The 19879-nt window shown below is 48.7% G+C and overlaps 1 protein-coding gene across 1 annotated transcript; it reads right to left on the minus strand.

Annotated features, from left to right (window-relative positions):
* Nucleotides 1-3492: 3492 nt before the first annotated feature.
* AKAP8 (A-kinase anchoring protein 8) lies at nucleotides 3493-19760 on the minus strand. Its single transcript, XM_057541821.1, has 14 exons — nucleotides 19533-19760; nucleotides 16941-16979; nucleotides 15477-15509; nucleotides 14669-14945; nucleotides 13733-14216; nucleotides 13095-13224; nucleotides 12801-12847; nucleotides 11603-11636; nucleotides 9579-9666; nucleotides 8029-8170; nucleotides 7566-7659; nucleotides 6999-7129; nucleotides 5725-5820; nucleotides 3493-4236 (listed from the first exon to the last, which is right to left on the minus strand). The coding sequence occupies exons 1-14, from the start codon at nucleotides 19549-19551 to the stop codon at nucleotides 3775-3777; spliced, it is 2076 nt and encodes a 691-aa protein (XP_057397804.1). The 5' UTR covers nucleotides 19552-19760; the 3' UTR covers nucleotides 3493-3774.
* Between the last annotated feature and the right edge of the window lie 119 nt (nucleotides 19761-19879).

A 19879-nucleotide genomic window follows, 5' to 3' on the forward strand; every position in this document is an offset into this window, starting at 1 on the left:
GGGCCATGGGCCCAGGCTCAATCCCTGGATGGGGGCACTAAGATCCCACAAGCTGCGTGACGTTGCCAAAAGAAAAAAACAAAACAAAACAAAGGAAAAAAAACCCCACAATGAGATAGAGATACCACTTCACATCTACTAAGATGGCTAGAATGAACAAGAAGAAGAAGAAAAGGAAAATAAATGTTGGTAAGGATGTGGAGAAATTGGAACCCTTGCATATTGCTGATGGGAATGTAAAATGGTGCAGCTGTTGTGGAAGCATTTGGTGGTTCCTCAAAATTTTAAACATAAGAATTACCATATGACCCAATAATTTTACTACTAGGTAAATACCCAAAAGAATTGAAAATAGGTACTCAGATACTTGTTCAAGAATGTTCCTAGAAGCACTATTCATAATAGTCAGAAGGTAGAAGCAACTCAAATGTCTATTATTGGATAACTGGATAAATAAATGTAGTGTATGTATATATATATATATATATATATATATATATATATATATATATATATATATATATATATATATATATACAATGGAATATTCAGCCATATAAAGGAATGAAGTACTGATATAGGCTACAACATGGAGGAACCTCAAAAACATTACGCTTAGTGAAGAAGCCAGATTGAAAATGTCATGTATAGGTTTCCTTTATATGAAACAACCAGAATTGATAAATCCAGAGACAGAAAGCAGATTAGTGGTTGTCAGGAGACTGGGGAGGAGGAGTGGGAAGTGACTATTGATGGGTAAGGAGTTTCCTTTAAGGGTGAGGGAAATGTCTTGGAACCAGTTATAGGTGATGGTTGCACAACTTTGTACCAAATGCCACGGCATTGTCTGCTTTAAAATGGTTAATGGCCCATTTTGTTACTTGAATTTTACCTCTTAGGAAAAAAAAAACAACAAAACTGTTGAGCTTAGAAACCACTTTTTCAGTAGTGCCAAGTATTTATTATCTCACTTAATTCTGATAACCAACTCTGTGAGAATGGATAGATTGCCCCATACCCCACCATATTCATATTGTCCCCCAAACTGAATTCCTATTTCATATATATATATAAGTATATGCTCAACCACAGTGTTGTTTTTTTTTTTTAACTTTATTTATTTATTTATTTATGGCTGTGTTGGGTCTTCGTTTTTGTGCGAGGGCTTTCTCTAGTTGCAGCAAGTGGGGGCCACTCATCGCAGTGCACGGGCCTCTCACTATCGCGGCCTCTCTTGTTGTGGAGCACAGGCTCCAGACACGCAGGCTCAGCAGTTGTGGCTCACGGGCATAGTCGCTCCGCGGCATGTGGGATCTTCCCAGACCAGGGCTCGAACCCGTGTCCCCTGCATTGGCAGGCAGATTCTCAACCACTGCGCCACCAGGGAAGCCCCACATAGTGTTTTTGAGAGGAGGTACATACCAACTAAACCTCATAGGCCTCACAGTGTTGTTATACAAGATAAAGGAAATGGCCCAATGCTAAAAGGCTCTTCTACTCTGTTAGTGCTAAAATTCTACTTCAACTCTACTGTGCCTGTCTAATCACTACCGGCTGCACTTCTGGTGAGCAAGGATCACTTTCAGCAGTAGAAGTGATTTCTTTATGGCCCAAAGTCTAAGTGAAGAGGATTTACTAATACTGATTATATACTCTTGAATGAGCACTTTGCTCATTACATTGTATTGTTTCCCCTTTAGCAACTGTAGTATTTCATAAAAACCCAAAGAAATCACACAGGTCCACCATATTACCAAAAGTTGAAACTAGGTTGCCATTCCTTAAGATTTTTTTGCTGGCCAGTAGCAGAGATTACCAAATTCTCTAAACCTGTTTTTAAATAATAAAGGTGCTCTATGAAAAGTTCATGGCCATTGGTGTCTCATGGACCTGTGTATTGACCTCGGTAGTCCCACATCTTTAATGCGGGGCCCTAAAAGTTACTTAACGTCCCTCTCAGGTTTCTCCCCTACAGATGGGAAATAACCAATATTAGTTTGCAATGAGGAAGCTTGCAACTTATTCCTGTCATCTAAGGAATATTAGGGCACCCCTTTGTGCAGCCTGAGTAATGACTCCCCATCTTGGGGAATGAGGAAGGTCCTGGTTTAACCTAAGTTTAGGAATAAAATGATTCATGTCATTTCACACAGGGTGGGGGGGTGAGGGTGGTGGTGAAAGAACTTAATTGAAATTCAGATTCAATGGCAAGCCTTGTATTAATTTTACAAGAAAAGCAAGGGAATTCCCTAGTGGTCCAGTGGTTAAGACTCTGCACCTCCACTCCTGAGGGCGCAGGTTCAATCCCTGGTTGGGGAATGGAGATCCCGCGTGGTGTGGCCAAAAAGAAGAAGAAGAAAAAAAAAAAGCAGTTTCAAAGTTTTGTTATCCTTTTTCAGGCTACTGATGGTCAGTGCCACCATTTTGGCCTCAAGAGAACAAGCTTCAAAGGGCATGCATAACCTGTGACTAAGCCACATCTGTGCAGTAAAAGGAACGATGTTTAGAAAAGATTCATAGGCACCGGTTTCTTCTTACTAAGCAGTTTATTTGTTTTTAGTTCTAACATTGACTTTTTCATAAATATTCATCTCACATCTCCAATAAGGCTCCTTGAGAGCAGTGCCCATATCTAATTTTTATCATGAATTAGCACCTGGTACACAACAGATGCTCATCAAGTATTCTACTACCTCTTTCCTAACAATTTCCCACTGGCCAATGCTTCCCCAAATGTGACAGTTCAAAGGTTTATAGGAAAACAGACCCAGCAGTATCATTTCAAAAGGGAGGTATCTTTCAATTCTTTTGATTATATGAAAGTATAACTGTTGCTTACTACCCTTTAACACATGCTGGCTTTTCTTTCTTATAGATTCAGAAACTTCCAAAGCAACAGTATTTATCTAAAATAAAATGTTTATTCATTTTCCATGGATAGTATCTATGTATGGCAATTTATACTGGTTTTCCCTTCATGAGACATCAAATTTTCTTTTTAAATATATTTAAGTAGAAGTAACTCAATTTAAAGAAAAACAAAACCGAAAAAACCCTGAAGTAATGCAGAGGTGGAACACAAATGAGGTAAAACATGGTAAAGGTGATTCACCAAGGACTAAAGATTGGGAAACAATGCCCTAGGCAAAGTGTTCCCATTCTTGAGGGGTAAGTAGGTATGCTTCCAATGGTGCAGGTGTGTCAGATTCATCAGGCCTTTGAGAGTTCACTGACGTGACAGGATCAACATAACATGTTATCAAGATTCTGCTATATCTTGTGAAGGAGGACCACATACCATACAGTGTACCACAAAAGCAGAGATCAAAAACTGAAGCCAAAGCAAATTCTTGAAACTTAAAAAAAAATCCTTTATAAAGCAAGATATATCCTAGTACTGAACTGCTCCCAGACCAAAAAATAATAAGGGGGGGGGGGGTTGGTGGTTGCGGTGGTGCATTCAGCCACTGGCTGTATTTAACAAGCAAAGTGTCGCCAAAATCTACTTATCCAACTTTTATTATTCCAACTACAGTGTAAAGAGAGATGTCACAGCCGCTTGTGGGAATGTACAACTTCTGCAGCCTTCAAACCAAGGCAGAAAGCCACGCAACTCTGTAAGACAAGCCTGTGAGGTACACTTTTCTGAAGGAAATGGCTGGGTCTCTTCACCAAAATAGTATTCCAGCATCATATACCCTAGTACTGCTTATAAACCAAAGAAGAAAGAACAATGCATTATATAACACATCCCCTGAAACAGGGAAAGGAGGATCATTCTGTGGGAAGAGCATCTTTGGACTCCGCATCAGTTTGTTCCACTTCGGCTTCTGCAGCAGCTTGGACAGGAGCAGTGATTGTCAAGGTGCTTTCCGACTCTGCTGTCAGGGTTTCCACTTCACCTCCAGCCTCAGCAGCTTCACCTCCAGCCTCTGCTTCAGTGTTGCCCTTCTCAGGTGCCATTCCACAGGGTGCCTCCGCTTCCAGCAGCTCTCCAGGGTGGGGACCACTAGTGGTCTCAGCTGTGTCCGTAGGGCCTTCCACTTCCGCCAGCATTTCACTACTTTCCGGAGTAGGTGCTCCTTCCCCATCTACTGCCCTCACTGCTGCCGTAATCACCTCAGCTAAGACCTCGGCAGCTACCTCCTCCGGTGTCTCTTCCTTATCCTCACCTCCTAAATTGTCATCTCCTTCTATTTCTGCATCAACAGCTTCACTGGTGAAAGGATCTTCACCCTGGCCAAGAAGAGGAAACACAGGTTAGTGCAGTCTAAAGAACTGTCCAAATGAGAGATTGAGGCTCAGGTTGCTGGGAGTTTATCTTTTTATAATGGGCAGAGTCAACAAGAGAAACCTTTTAAATCACACCAGGTGAGTCAATCCTACAACTGCTCAGAGGCTACAGATTCAGAAAAGACATCTCAGAAAAGCTTCACCAGTACTATTTTGCACTTATTATTCAAGCATGTAATGGTGAGGAAAGGTTTAAAAAGACCTAGGTTTTCTTAAGCCAATTAAAGAAAAAAAAAAAGCCTCATTTTAACAGGAAGTTAAGTTAAGGCTCTTTCTTAAGTTTCGATTAAGCACTCAGCCCAGGCATGAAGGTTATCCCCATTTTACAGAGAAGGATATGAGACTTAAAGATCGGAACTTGCCAGGTCACACAGCTATTAAACTTCAGTCAGGATTCAATCCAAGTGTGCCTCTCTCAGAAGTTGAATTTCTCATGAGCATATGCTAAAACTATGTCTAGTTTAGAAAAAGTAAACTAAACATTATCACTAGCAGATTAGAAAACGTGTTTTAAAATACGCTGTTTAGAGAGTTCCCCGATGGCCTAGTGGTTAGGATTCTGGGCTTTCACTGCCATGGCCCGGGTTCAATCCCTGGTTGGGGAACTGAGATCCCGCAAGCCGCAAGGTGGGACCCAAAACAAAAACAAAGACCCTTATTTAGAAGCTTGAGTCTACAGCTGACTCCAGAAACTTTAAGTCTGTTTAAGCCACAAAGTAAACACTGATCAGTTATAGTTCTTAAACCGGTTATTTAGATTCTATCCCTTTATGGTTGTAAATGAACTGTCAAACACTGAAGCAGTTAATAACTAAGAGGAGGGCAAACACATCCTAGTCAGGTTATGCTGAATCTTAATTCCCAGCCCCAAATGCTGAAGTCATGGAGCTGAGCACTTAGCAGAATGTGCTTCCCAAGGAGGAACCAGAGACTCTTCCAACTCCTCTCTAGGGTACCCTCCCCTTTGGGATTGTTTATTACTCTGCTCCTGTTACTCCGTAGTATGGCACCACTGGCTCTTCCCTCCCCCTCGTTCCCCATCTCATTGTTGGTTGTCTCTGCCCGCAAAACCTTGTTTTAGCCTCTACCTGGACAATTATCATTTACTTTGGTTTGTTGTTTTGTTTTGAAGCATCTCACCAGCGTTTTGCTTGGTATTTTACAGATAGTCAGGGTTTCTCATGGTGAGAGTCAGCACCATCGCACAGATTAATCAAGTAGGACCAAATTCCAGAGTTCCCAGGCAAGCAGTGAGTCTCAGGAAATGCGCAGTTGTGGAATCCCAAGCCCGATACATTCCAACATCTCTCAATTCTTCAAAAGACTCAGAAATGCCAAATACTGCACTCTGGATATAATTCCAAACCCACAGAGTTAGTTCATCCTCCATCTCAAAAGCTTTTCCCATCTACTGGACTCCTAAGCACAAACCTTGAGGTACTTTTCCAGCATCTTCACAATATGTCTGTTGTTCAAAACACTCTTAGCCACATGAAGACTTGTTTTCTTGAACTGTTCAGCAGCCAACTACAAAGAGAATCAAACATGGGCTTTTAAAAATGGCGTGCATAGAGGAGCATGAGAACAAATCAGCCTGGCTACACTGAGTTGCTCTGAGATTAGTCCTATGCAGAGAGACAACTAACATCTTTCTTCACTATGGTTAAGTCCCCAAATGCTAGGCTCCAATAATGAAAGAAAGAAGGCACTGGAGAGGCACCAGAACTGAGACTGTGAAATAGTGTAGAAAAGTCTGATAATCTCAAAAGACAAAAAAGCACAGGCACACGACTGATGTATACTATGTGCACAAGCAAGGATGAAATAAGAACATTTACAGATCAGAAGCTATGTGGACTCAGTAGGGGAAAAGGGCAAGCTTTTTCTTTTCAGTTTTTTGAGTTTTATTGACTTTACAAGTAAATTCTAGAGCAAAAGTCTGAATGCTGCAACCATCTGACTGTTCTAGAGCTTGACACATTCATATGATAATCCCATATTTGTACAGTGGTTTTTGGCTGATGTTTAATAATACCAGGAGACGGGTGGGCAGGTAGCTTCAATTTGGTAGTCAGGTAAACCAACGACAGATAGAGATGCTCAACCAGGGCTTGGCGAGCTACAGCCCGCAGAGCAAACGTGGCCACACCCATTCCTTTACTTATGGCCTGTGGCTGCTTTTGCCCATCAGCAGCAGACTTGAGGCGTCAGGCAGGCATGAGGCAGAGACCTGATGGCTTGCAAAGCTGAAAATATTTACAATTTGACCCTTTATTAAAAAAAAAAAAATTGCCAATGCCTTGAGCTAAACATTTAGCCTCAGGCCCCATCAGCTAATAAGGATCAAACCAGTCCTTAGTCCTGGGTCCCCTAAGCCATTCTGCTCTGAGTGGCCCTCAGCCTCAGCTTATAAGAAATCCAGTTTTTCAGCAACTGGGGAATTTACCCGTGTGGTTTACAGAGAACATTCTCAACCCAGGAGAACTGCAGCTACTGGATTTAGTCAATCTTAAGCAACACATTTTTCTCACATTTTAATAGAAACTGGGGTGCATTTTACAACCACTTGATGAAATGAGGGACTTGATGGTATATGGCAAAAGCCCCTAAAGATGTTAGCTTCCCCATAAGAGACAGAAAGTTCTGAACCCCTCCCACTGGCAGCCAGGACTGCCTGCCCCACCCAGCATCAGGGGGGCACTCACCCGGCGGTTGTGATTGTGGTCGACAGAGTGCAGGTGCCGCTGGAGGAGCTGGGGCTGTGCAGGGATCAGCATGTCACAAGCCAGGCAGTGAGCAGCCTCTATTTTCTTGAAGAAGTGCTCCTGGCCAATCCCTGTTGACAAAACCCAAGTCTTGTGGGATTTGGGACAGCATGCAAGTGATGCTTTCTTCCCACTTACTCCCCATCAAGGCCCACATTTTCTCCCTGTAGCCCCTAAGGATTCAGTTAGGACAGAATCTGAGACAGGCATCACCTGCCCTCCAGAAGGAGTATGGAGACAGACAAATGGCCTCTACACCTGGCAACTTTATACTTAACTTTTCTCATTCTTCTGGTCCTTTCTCTTCATACAAAGAGAAAAAAACATCAGAGTGCTTAATGTCACTCCAATAAGCTGCCTGTAGAGGTGTCATCTACATTAGGCCACACTTGAAGGCTTCTTTCCCCTGCTAAGTGCCCCTCCCACTTGTCTTCACGTCACATTCTCAACCACCCCGAGCTGGGCTCTGTGATTTGGAATAGCACACACCCCAGGATCACAACTCACCTTTGAAAGGATCTGGTTTTGGTTTTGTGCTTTCCTTCTCCATCAACTCCTGACGCCGCTTCTCAATTTTCTTATTCCTGTTTACAATGTATTCCTAGAGAGGTTGTGAGATGGCACCAAATGAAATGAGGAGAGGGTGACACATGTGGATATTTTTCAACTGCACCAGAGGCAGCCCCCCAAGGGTGACTGCCAAGCCCATGGGGCGCAGTGACAGCCTTATCTCAGCTGCTCCAAGGAAGGGAAGACAGCTATCAGAGCAGGTCCATGGGCAGAATTAGTGGGAACTACAATGACGGGAGCTCTCAGTTGTCCCTCTGACCTGGGGACTTGTACACTGTTATTCTGGAAAAAGATATCTTGACCAAGTTTAGGCCTCTTATTTCCCTTCCCTTCTCTGTGAGGGATCTGACACTTGCAGGATCACTGGGAAATGCCGTGATGGAGGCCAAGCGTGATTTACCTGGAGGAACTCCACCGTCTTGTCGGGCAATTTGGTACTTATAAACCGCAGTGTCTCTTTGTGAAATTTGCTTTGCAGATGCTTCTGGATTTCTTCATCTTCGAAGCTACGAAACTTGCACACGGAACAGGCAAACTGAATCCTGGAGAAGGAAGACAAAAAGAAAAGCAGTGATGCACAGATAACCAACTCATCTCTGCTTAGAACTGAAATGGAAATGGGAAAGCAATTTCTGAATTAAGTCTTCTGACTTGTCACAGGGTGTCAGAGTAGCAGTTAACCCCAAGTTTCCCCACCTTAAGAATGAGAGTACAACCTTGCAAGTATTTCAGGAAAATGATTCACGTAGCACTTTAATACCTTACCACTCTTTTTGGTCCAAAGGCTCACAAGAGAACAGCCAAAGGTGGAGACTTCTCAGAACTGTGAACTCCCTAAGTCTCCAGCCCACTGCTCTGGGGGCCTAGTACCTAACTTCATAGCTTCTCAGATGTTTCCTTCTGCAGCCACTCAGAAGATACAAGGCAACCCCATTTAATACAACAGAGGAATTCCCGAAGACCTCACACAATTCAGAACTCACATAACCCAAGATCAATTCTCCAATGGGACTCAACGTAAAGACATCACAATCAAGTTCTATGAATGAAAACTGAGGTTTCTTGTGTGCTTTCAAAATCTCACCAAATGCATGCATGCTGTATGGCAAGGGGAGAGCACGCTACAGACCCCCAAACCCCCACAGTGGGGTGCTGCTTCCCTCAGCTCTGCTCCATTTGGGGTGTAATAGCACAGGTCCTGGGGCACTCAGGAGTCCTCCTCTGCCAACTCAAGAGATCTGCTGGCCCCCAACGCCTGCCTTCTGCTCTCTGGACAAGTGCCACAAGACACTCTTGCCTTTGCAGATACCCCCAAAAGCGGAGTGAAGAGGGAAATCTCCCAGGCCCTATGTGCAGGACTATCAGGAAGCTACCAAGGAAATACAGGGTTCCTACTTCCCCGCTGCATCTTTACCTCCCCCATGACAATTTCTCCAAGTTTCTTTGAGGATCTTCAGTTACTAGGGCAGTCTAAAGATTCCTTTAAAAAAGTCATCTCAGTTCCCATGTGGCATAAAAACAGATCTAATATAGCTGTCATTTTATTCATCTGTTTAAAAACAAGGATTTCAATGAATTCTGTTAACACTTGGAACTCCTACTTTCCAGCTCCTGGCTTTCCAGCCTCTACTGTTAGCTCTTTTGCTAAGCATTTCTTTGCACAGGGAAACCACTACCCCCATTTAAGCCTCAAGGGCAAGGGTTCCCTTTCAAGTCATCAATCAAGAGAGCCCCCAGCTGGGAATGTGAGGGCCACACAGACCCACCAGCAAGAATAAGATTCAGTGTGTTTCCCAAGTTTTGACTCCCATCGACCTGACTAGGATTTCCTGACATACACCTGGAGTCAGATGATCAAACCAGGCCCCCCCCCCTGCATTGTGGAGCGATGACAGATGAGCTCAGGGGAGTCTTGACAGTGCTCACCTCCCACCTCGCCTGCCTCCTCACCTGTCAGCTGCTCGGTCTCTCATCCTGTCTCTCCTCCTTTGCTTCTCCCTCCTCTTCTTCACTTCATCATCCTCATCGTCCTTCTCTCCTGCAACAGAAAAGTCCCTTCGAGACACTCTGAGGAGCTTGCAGAGGAGCTGAGCACCAGGGCCTTGATGGGGCCCACAGTTCGGCCACCATACCCCATGCCCTGCCACGGCCTCCACACATGGCGGGGGCAGGACACCCTGAGGTACCAAAGGGCTGTCAAAGGCTCCCAACAGGGGTGGCCTTTGATGAGAACCCTCAGTAGTTCGCAGGGGAGTCACCTCACTCCCCCCACGGTCTGATAAGGCTGGCATGGGCCAGGGACACGGCCCGCCCATCCTACTCACACCATGGCCCACCTGCTCTCTCTGTCCTTCCCTATCTTGTTTTTCTAATCCAGCACCCTACGACTGGGTCTTCTCCCAATGTTACTTAAGGAGAGAGAGAAGCAATTCTTCCCAGATAAAGAGGCAGCAGCTGGAAGGCCTCAGAAAATAAAGCAAGCCACTCTACTGCCCTCCGTCCCACCTCTAGGTGGACCATGACAACTGTCCCATTGGCCTCCCCTCTGAACTAGGGCCTCAGCAGGTCTGACAATCCCTGGTGGCCCGAACTCTATCTTCCACTCACAAAAACCGTCAATCTAGGGCTTTCCCAGGAATATGTGGGAAGCAGTCCCAGAAATAAAAATGTGAAGAGACCAACTGGTCCTCCGTCCATCCCGTGGGGCCAGTGTGGGAGCTCCTCTGAGAGCTGTGCAGCCCAGAGTCCCAGCATGAGGCGAGGCCAGGCCAGGTCACCGCGGCTCAGGGCCAGGGCCAGACACTGAAAAAACGTTGGATAAGCATCTGAACTGTAACCCCTACCCCTGATGCCAGTCACGAGACTGTCCCACGAAGATGGCGACCGGCGTGCGCTGCTCAGAAGCCTCTCAAAAGGGCGTGTGGGATTTTTGGCAAGAGGTCACTGCCTGAAACTATTACTGCTGTTTAATAGCAAAGTCATCCCGGGTAGGTAGCAGGACCTGCGCGCAATAAACACGTCACCTTTGCTTTAGCATTTACCCCGCTGCATGAGCTGCTAAATGCTGTGTGGTCCCATGCTATAAACGTAACTGCCTCAATAAACAGGGCAGGAGGACCTCAGAGGGTTGGCTAAACCTGAACATATAAGAGAAGGAGCATCTAAGCCAGGGGCCTTCAGAATTTATGGGAGCAGAGTCACACAGGAGCCAGCCTGTGATTCTTAGGGGAAACCAGCTATGGACAGACCCATGGGAACAGGAAAAGAAACAAGCGGCTGCTTCTCCACGTCCCCCTAAAGGGCTTAACACTGTTCTGGTCTTGCTGCTTATTTTGGTCTCTTAGGTTTCCCTCGCTCAAACTGGTGAGACCTGCTGAGCAGTGACTGCCTCTGGAGGATCTGGACCTGAGTGTGCCCGACAGTCCCCCCACCGCCTTCCCGAGCTCCCCACCCAGGCAGGTGTCTGAACTCTGCCCCATGCCGTGCCAGTGTCCCCACCATAGAGGCTGAGAGCATGGCCCTGGCCTGGCAAGCAAGGGAACTGTGGACAGAATGAAGCCCGGGAGAAAACAGTACAGGGACCTGCATTGGCCAAGGGGGGAGCAGAGAAGACAAGCTGGAGGGCGCCTTTTCTTTTCTCTCTTGCATTTCTGAGACTCTCCCTTCCCTACCACTGCGGGCTATTGCACACACCCAGAGATGAGTTTCCCCCTGCCTCCGCAGCCTGCACTGAGTGAGGCAAACAGACCTGTTTCCAGCAAGTGTTGCTCCAAACACCGAGGCAAAGCCTCGGGGTAACTGGCATGGCCAACGCCCACCTTGCAGCCATGGCCCCTCTTCTGCCCTGAGCCGCAAGCCCCTCCACCCAGGCCCTGGGCTTGCTCAGAAACCCAGCCCGCCTGGGCATTAGGCGGTGAGTGCAAGGTAGCTGGGCAGACACAGGAAAGCTCAAAGGGATGCTGGGTGATGCCTACCTCTCTGCCTCCCGGAGTCGAAGAATTCGTCCTCCTAAAAAGGCACAAAGTCAGACTGTGAGGTGGAATTTCTAGAACTCTCCACAACCAGCCCAGCACCCTGCCACCACCTGGTGGTCGCTGTGTCACCAGGAACACGGCCAAAATGTGTCAGGACAAGTCCCAGGGCCATGGGATGGAGCCTGAGTGTCCTGTCACTAGTCCTGGTTGCCTTCTGAGATTCTGTGATGATGACTAACTTGCTTTTTTATTAAAGACACAGTCCAGGTTTTAGTTCTTCCTAAAGCTAAAGAACTACCTCTGGCAAGTGCACAGTTCTGCACATGGGAAGACCAAGAGCCCATCCATCAACTGTGTTAAGCAACCCCAATTTGTAGGAAGCTAGTTCCTGCACTCTTTAATGAAAATCGGCTTTATGAAGTTTCCCAGCTACTTGTTTACGTTATAACAAGCCAGGTATAGATAAAAATGACTCATCTAACTGAAAATTGAAACTGAGGCTATTCCTTAGACATTAAGCTAAAGATTAAATCAGCAATCAGCAGATATGCAGAGATTTTCAGACTCAAGATCTAAGCAACCTAGACATGGAACAAGCAAGACCCTCAGAAAAGTTGAAAATTCACTGTATCCTGCCCCTTCCTCCCCTTCCCCAAACTCGTCTAACCATCAGAAGCACCTGGATGAAGCCTTCATACACCCAGATTTCCAGGCCCTACCCCAGACCTGGATCAGAATTTGCAGGAGGTGGAGAAGGCTTGCTCCCCAGGTGCTTGTGCATGGTCCTGGCTAAGAGCCAGCCTTCAACACCCATCTCCCATGACTGCTTTTGAGAGCTGAATGACAAGGATGCAGCTCAGCACCAGCATAGAGCTGGCAGCAAATGAGTCTTCGGTGCTTGTTTGAAAGCCTCAGCCTGCACAGCCACTGCAGTTACCACGTGTATAGCTAGACACATCACTGCGAGGACACAGGTATGGCTGGGGAGAGGGCTGGGAAGGTCTTCAAGCAAAGAAGAACTGTTGCAAGTGGAAAACTCTTAGAAACCTAGCTGCAAATCTGATTATTAAATCTACTCATGAGGTAGAGTTGAATATACCACAGCAGCTGTTTCTCCCTCTTTGTAAGGAAGACACTAAAGTAAGGAAAAAATCCCACACTAGAGACACTGGAGGTTGATCAGTAAAGGCGAACTTACACCCCTGAATTCTTCATCTCCTGACCGGAAGTCACCAGCTCCATCATCTACCAAACACAAAGGAATAGGTAAAGTCAGCACCTCGGCAGCTGGCCCAATCCCTGTTTTCACCTCCCAAACTCACTGTCCAGAGTGACTGCGCTTGTCCTGACTACACTGGGGACTGTGGGAGTGCGGGTGACACACACCGCCCTTGAGCTCCTGTGTGTCCCCTGTCCAGACAAGCAGGCAGAACACCAAGCATGCAACTGACTCATCTTATACACAGCTGGGCCTACTGGCCCCAGGGCATACCGTTTTCAGAAAAATCTCCTTCACTGTCAGCCCGGGCTTGTTTGGTGTCTGGCTCATCGTAAATCTGCAACTGCTTCCGTTTCCTGCCCAAGCTATCTGGGCCGCAGCGATCAAACTCTCTCCGCCTAGGCTACAGACAAAAGCATATTCCAATGCGTTGCTTACTCGGACGGTTAACATACCCCCGAGAAATGAAGAACAAAGAGGTTGTAAGATCAGAGAACAAGGACAGAAAAGGTCTTTTCAGAAAGCAAAGAAATACAACATGGTTGGACCCCCCCCACCCCGACCCCAAGCAAAACACAAAAATTGTATGCTGAAAGAACCCAGACACAAAAAGCCAAGTATTATACGATTGCATTCATATGAAACGTCCAGAAGAAACAAATCTACAGAGACAGAAAGTACATTAGTGGCTGCCAGGGACTGGGGGAGAGAACAGGGAATGACTGCTAATAACAGAGGTTTCTTTCTGGGATGATGGAAACGCTCTAAAATTACGTGGTGGTGAAGGATGCACAATTCTGTACGTTTTTACTAAAAGTTGAACTGCATTTTAAAATATGAGTGAATCTTACAGACAAAGCTATTAAAAAAGAAAAGCAAATAAGGCAGATGAGAACTTGGCAAGGGCGTACCCGATCTCTCATCCGGGTCTGTGACCGGCCACATCCATAGGGCATAGAGCTGTCATAACCACCTGCCCCCTGCATGCCCATCATGCCAAAGTCAGGGGCCATGGACTGGGAGAAGAGGGAAGGTGGAGGCCTGCTGGTGGAGGGGCCTCCCAGGCCCCGCCCACCCACATAGTTCATTTCCGTCCATGGAGCAGAAAGAGGCTCAGAAGAGGCTGCAGGTGGCATGAAGGGGTCGCTGCGCATAAAGGTGCCGGGGTTGCTCCGGTCCTGGAAGCGGCCCTGGCCTCGGCCCCGCATGAAGTCATCGAGGGAGCCCCGCTCACGGGCTGGGTCCCGGCAGTCACTGTACTGACCACCAAAGCCACCATTGCGGTCGGGCCCCAGGTCAAAGTCATAGTCGTAGCTGTAGCTGGGGCGGTAGGGATTGTGCTCAGGCAGGCAAGGCCTGGAATCATAGGACTCGAACGACTGGAAGCGGAAGGAGCTGCAAAGAAAGCACAACCCATCACCACACTGTCTGGGCACAACCTCAACGGCTCCTGCAAAGCTGACTTCCCTACATTCAGAACAGCAAAGCCAAACCACCACGCATCCCTCCTAAGTGCTCAGAAAATAAAACAGACCAAAATCCCTTTCAAACACTGTTGAAAAGGGGCATGAAGGCCTGGCCACAGGAATGGGGAGAGTCTGCTAGGCGCCTGATGCAGAAATAAGGAGTCTGGCATAGTTTAGCTAACAGTCATGCCCTAAGCCCCACCACTCAAGAAACCAGCATGTCCTATTACATGCCTCGGCCCCAACAATGGCTCAATTTATCTATCCTACACTCAGGAGGGAGCTGGGGAAGAGCCCTCCCTGGAAGAGCAGGTGCCCACTCCCGTCCACACAAAGCTGGGCATGCGGGATCCCCCGGGAAGGGCTCAGGTCTATAATCACCTCTCCCGGTCCTGCATGCCCTCCCCATTGCCGCTGCTCCCGCCCCTGCCTCCTTCCTTGGACATCATGTCCAAACGCTGGTTGATCTTGGCAATGAGGGAGTCGGAATTGTCGGTGCACGGCTCTGGGCCATAAGAAGCCATATGCATGGCAGGGCCCCCAGGTGCCAGGCCATCACTGGCCTTGGTGGCCTCCCATGAGGCTGGGCCGTAGCTGTAGGTTGCTCCTGTGGTGACGCTGGTGTTCTGGGCACCATAATAATTGTAGTTTTCATAACCTGACAGAGAGAAGAAAAACTAAATCAGATCTCAGCAGCCACAAGGCCAGTCCATGGTGGACAAGTCTGGGGAGGAGCACCCACTGCCCACGGAGAAGGAAAAGGGTCACGGGTCCAAGTGCTTCTGGCATCACCCCGACACTGCACAAGTCATCTGCCAAGAGGCAGCAGGAGGAGGGCAGGGGCACGGCCTCAACTCTGAGCAATGGGTTTTCTATACCAGATCCTAAGACTTGCTTCTCATCCAAAGCGAGAGAGCCCAGGAGGCAGCAGCTGGGACCAATGACAGACCCACCAAAGAGCTGGTGCTCCCAGAATACAACCACAACTCTCCCCACCCCCCATCTCCAGCAAGTTCCCCTGGAGGCCTGCCCCCCAGCCCTCCTCAACACCTCAGGCCCAGTCTGTTGAGCCTTCAGAACAGCTGTGAGCACATCTAGGAGGGGTGATGGGGACCCCTGCACCCCAGCCTCTCTAGGTAGCTGATCGGAGGCCCACTCACCCACCCACGGACCCCCCAGAAGCGCCTACCTTGCCAACTGGCCACACCAGTTCCATATGCACCTTAGAAGAAACAAAAACATACAAGAGTTTTGTTTGCAAAACAAAGGCATCTGAGACACATCCCCTCCCCCCACCACAGCCGGGACGCTGAAGGACAGTTGTCACCTCATCCACTATGCACAGGCCAGGGCTAAGGGTGGCTATGTCAGTGCTCCAGGAGGCACCCTTGGCTGCCCATTATGGCCAGGAAAGGCTGCAGTCCACTAGCTGTAAAACTCGTTTCCTACAGAGCACTCAGCGGAGCACAGTCAGGGCTTCTCTCCTAAGCAAGCCTGATCTCCTCCATTAGGGCAACAGAAAGGACACAGCAGCCTTTTTCCAGGAAGCTTGTCTGGCGTGGGCCACCAGCCAAGAGGCCGCCCAGGCCAGGTCCCTAGGTAGAGAGCCCTTCTAAAGTGCCAGTTCTCACCAGGAGGCAGAACTAAAGGCACCGCCAACAGCACGGAGAGTGCACTGGTGGAAAATCATGTCCCTAACTCAACTGAGCAAGGGGTCGTCATGTGCCTGAATAACACAGAAGACCTCCTCCTGGGAAACTCGGTGATGGGCAGAAAAGTCACCCTGCTTCCAGTGGTGCTAGGGCCAAGCTCCAGGCTCAGAAAACAAAGTAAACCCTTATCCCATCCCCTGGAACAGATGCTGGCAAAAAGGAGAAAACCTCGCCCACCAAAGAGCACATTCTGGTACTTCAAACACACTTAGCACCATGATATAGACTCACAAGCAGGGTCAGCAAACGGGCCAAATCTAGTCCATAGCCCAGTTTTTGTAGGGCCTGCAAGCTAAGAATGGGTTTTATGTTTTTAAATGGTCAGGGAAGAAGAAAAAACATAATCAAAAGAATACTTCATGACATACGAATTTTGACAAAAGACACATTATTTATACATTCGTCAAAACTCATAGAACTGTATAACAGAGTGAACGTTAATATAAACTCTAGGCTATAGTTAATAACAATACATCAACATTGGCTTATAAATTGTAACATATAAGGGAACTGTACTGGGGTGAAGGTAGGGGAACTGTATGGAATTCTATGTACTATCTGCTCAATCCTATAAATCTAAAGCTACTAAAAAATAAAGTCTATTAATTATAAAAATCTTTAGTTATATCCTCGGGTATTTACTTAGAATTAAACAACAAAAGTTGTTTAAAAAAAAAAGACTATTCCACAACACATGAAAATCATACGATATGCAAATTCCAGTGTCTTTAAATAAATATTATCGGCACACAGTCCTACCTACTTGTTTATAAACTGTCTATGGTGGCTTTTGCACTACAGAGACCATGTAGCCTGCAAAGCCCCCCAGAATTTACTCTCTGGTCCTTTACAAAAAAGGTTTCCTGGTCCCAGCTATGTCACGCTGGTGCTGGGAGGTGGGCAGCCCATGCCTCCCTGAAAAGCAGGTCCATCCCACTTACCCTGGGTGTTGGTAGGTCCAGCACTCCATGCCCCATAGCCTGTGAACAGAAGACCTGGGAGTTAGGGTCATATTTGTCATACCACAGAACAAGTGCTTCTGAGATGCTCTGAGGAACATAAAGGAATCTCCTTGAAGGAGTTCAGTGCCAGCCTTACGAGAAGGCAACACAACCACAACAATGTCTCCTTAAAAGTCACCCCACAGCTGGGTTTTGCATTATCACACTTCACCTGCCTGAGGTCAAAGCAGAAAAAAGAGGAGGTGGATGGGCTTCCGGGACAGTTCTGTCCATTGCCTGATGAGGGGCCTTGACCTAAGCCTCAACCCGCAGCTGAGGAAGACACAGAACCAGCCACCAGCTAGCTCATCATTAGGACACAGTCCCGCCCCGCACTCCTCCCCCCCTCCGCCAAGCAGCCATAAGTACCCCACAACTGAGAACAAACTTCAAAAATTTGGAGACAACAGCTGTGCCTCTCTAGGCCTCGCTTCTGTGTGACTTTGAACCGTCCAATGCTCTGCTGGGCCTTGAAGTCCCAGGGCTTCAGCAGGGCCCTAAGGCATCAGACGGCATTCCTCTCTATGGTGGCTCCCTCCGCCCCTCCAGACAGTCCCATGATAGCATCTGTCTGGCCCCGCTTCATCTGTGTCCCTGGAGCCTGGCACAGAGCTGGGCACGGGCAACCATTCATACCTGTCAAACGACTTACCTTTACAAAGCCTCCTCTCTCTCAAATACATCCTTTCTCTCCTACCAGGATAACCCAAACCACTGAGTGCCTACTGTATGCCGACACATGACGGGCACTCAGCACACATTAGCTGGTGACCCCGAATGCCATTCAGAGACGATGTGGGAGCTAAGGCTTAGAGATTAGGGGACTTGATCCCAAGTCACGATGCTGAAGATTACGATCTCCCCATGTCACACAGCTTTCCACATCTGTGCAGCAGAAAGGCGGAGTAGTAATTCTAACAGCAACTGACCAACTGTGGGGCACTGGTCTAACTAAGGGGCATGTGGTATTCACATAACCTCACAATGACCCTTGAGATAGGTACTACTTACTCTGTTGTACACAGAGGCTCCAGAGGATAAGTCACTTGCCCAAGAACATGGAGCTGAGGAGCAGAAGAACAATGACCTGGACCCAGACTGAGGTGCCTCCTATGGCCAAAGAGTAACTCTTAAGCCTCAACAAATCGTAGGAAATAACTCTAGATGGAAAAGCTACAGAAGGATTCAGGGAGGCCGCTGCATCTAAACCGAGTCTGAAAAGGTTTTTAGTAGGTAGGAAAATGGGCAGGGGGTGACCTCTCCAAACTAAGGGCATGCATAAAACAGGATTACTACTAGCTGAAAAATCTGGTAGGGAGGCAGGTAAAAAAGAGTGAGATCCAGTCACACTGCAGAAAAGACAGGAGTACCAGGTAGAGCCACAAGCACATCATGCACCTCAGGACCTCTCTGCTTCTCTGCAATTCCTGCTGCTAGCCTCCTGCTAATTCTGCCACCTTTCAAAACATGTGCCTTCGCTGCGGCAGCCAAGATCAGATCGCCTGCTTCTCGAACCTCATATACCTGAATAGGGATCTATGCCGGGTCAAGCCCAACCCTGCATATTCCAACTGTTCCCTGCGGGCAAACGCGGCTTCCAGCAAAGAGCAAAGGCCTCCCAGGAGGCTCAGATTCCAAAGACGGAGAGCAGATCGCCCGAGAAGGTCCGTCCTGCCGCAGGCCCTGAAACCCAAGTGGGTAAGGGCACGTTCCCTCTCACACAACCCCTCTGGCGTCTCCAGGCCACCACAAAGGACTGCCTTAAGGAAAGCCCCCAATCTGTCACGACCCCAGAGCTCATCGGGTTTCCAAGCTTTGACCAAGATACCCCGCATCTGACCCTCAATGTGTCGTCCCAGATCTGCACGAGCTAGGTCCGCGGTAGGCGCCCGGTGAGGCTAACCACTGCAGAGGCCGCACTAGGCCCCGCTGCTCTGCACCGCGGGCCTGGCGGGGTCCAAACCTGCGCCGCCCAAACGGCTTCCGGGACCGGCGCCCCAGGTCACGTGTGCCGCGCGCAGGCCCCAGCCAAGCCCCGCAGGTCCCGGACAGGCCCGACGGCCCGGAAAGAGGCAGCGTTTCCGCCTCGGCCCCCGACCGAAGACCCCGCGCCCCACAGTCTCGCGCCATAGCTCCGCCCCCCGGCGCCGCCATTTTGTGGCGTCTTCCAAAAGGGACAGCAAGCCTGCTAGTGGCAAGGATCCGCAGGGCCCAGCCCACCCCGCCGGGGTTAAGGAACCGAAACTGCCCCAACCGCCTGAGGCGCCCCCCGAAGCCCGCCGCAGCGTCGGCACGCCGAAATCAGCCAACTTCCTCAGGCCCTGTCGGCCAATCCGCACGCAGCGCCCTGGGAGCGACGGGGCCGAGATCCAATAAGCTGCGCGCGCGCGCCCCAGCCGCCTCGCCGCAGGGCCGGACTGCGGTAACCGCGCTCGGGTGTAGTCCCCGGCCCGCAGCCCTCTGCGCGGCGGCGGCCCTGCCGCCCGGGCACCACCTGCCGGTCCCACCCCGCACTGAGTCGCCCACACTAACCTCCATAGCCCTGCTCCATGTCTTCAGCTCGGCCCGCCAGCAGCTCCTTTTTCTAAGCTACCACAGGACGCATGCGCTCAACGCACTTCCCGCCGTCCTCTACTGGTAGACCAGACCCATGTGTCACCCCTTCCACGCGCTACCATTGGCTGGAGTTCACAGCTGGACCGCCCTTAACACCCCAGCTGGCCTTCCGGTTGTTGTGGATCGGTGTTCATAGCACCCTGGGAGTTTTGGTCCGGACGGCGGTGCCTCGCTGCTCGCAGGCGTATCCCTTCTTCTCCTCCCCGCCAGTGCGCAGGCGCAACCCACCCTTCCCCGGCCCCACCCGCAGGCACACACAGCCC

This window comes from Balaenoptera acutorostrata, chromosome 2 (genome assembly GCF_949987535.1).
Source record: "Balaenoptera acutorostrata chromosome 2, mBalAcu1.1, whole genome shotgun sequence".
Taxonomy (NCBI): Eukaryota; Metazoa; Chordata; class Mammalia; order Artiodactyla; family Balaenopteridae; genus Balaenoptera; species Balaenoptera acutorostrata.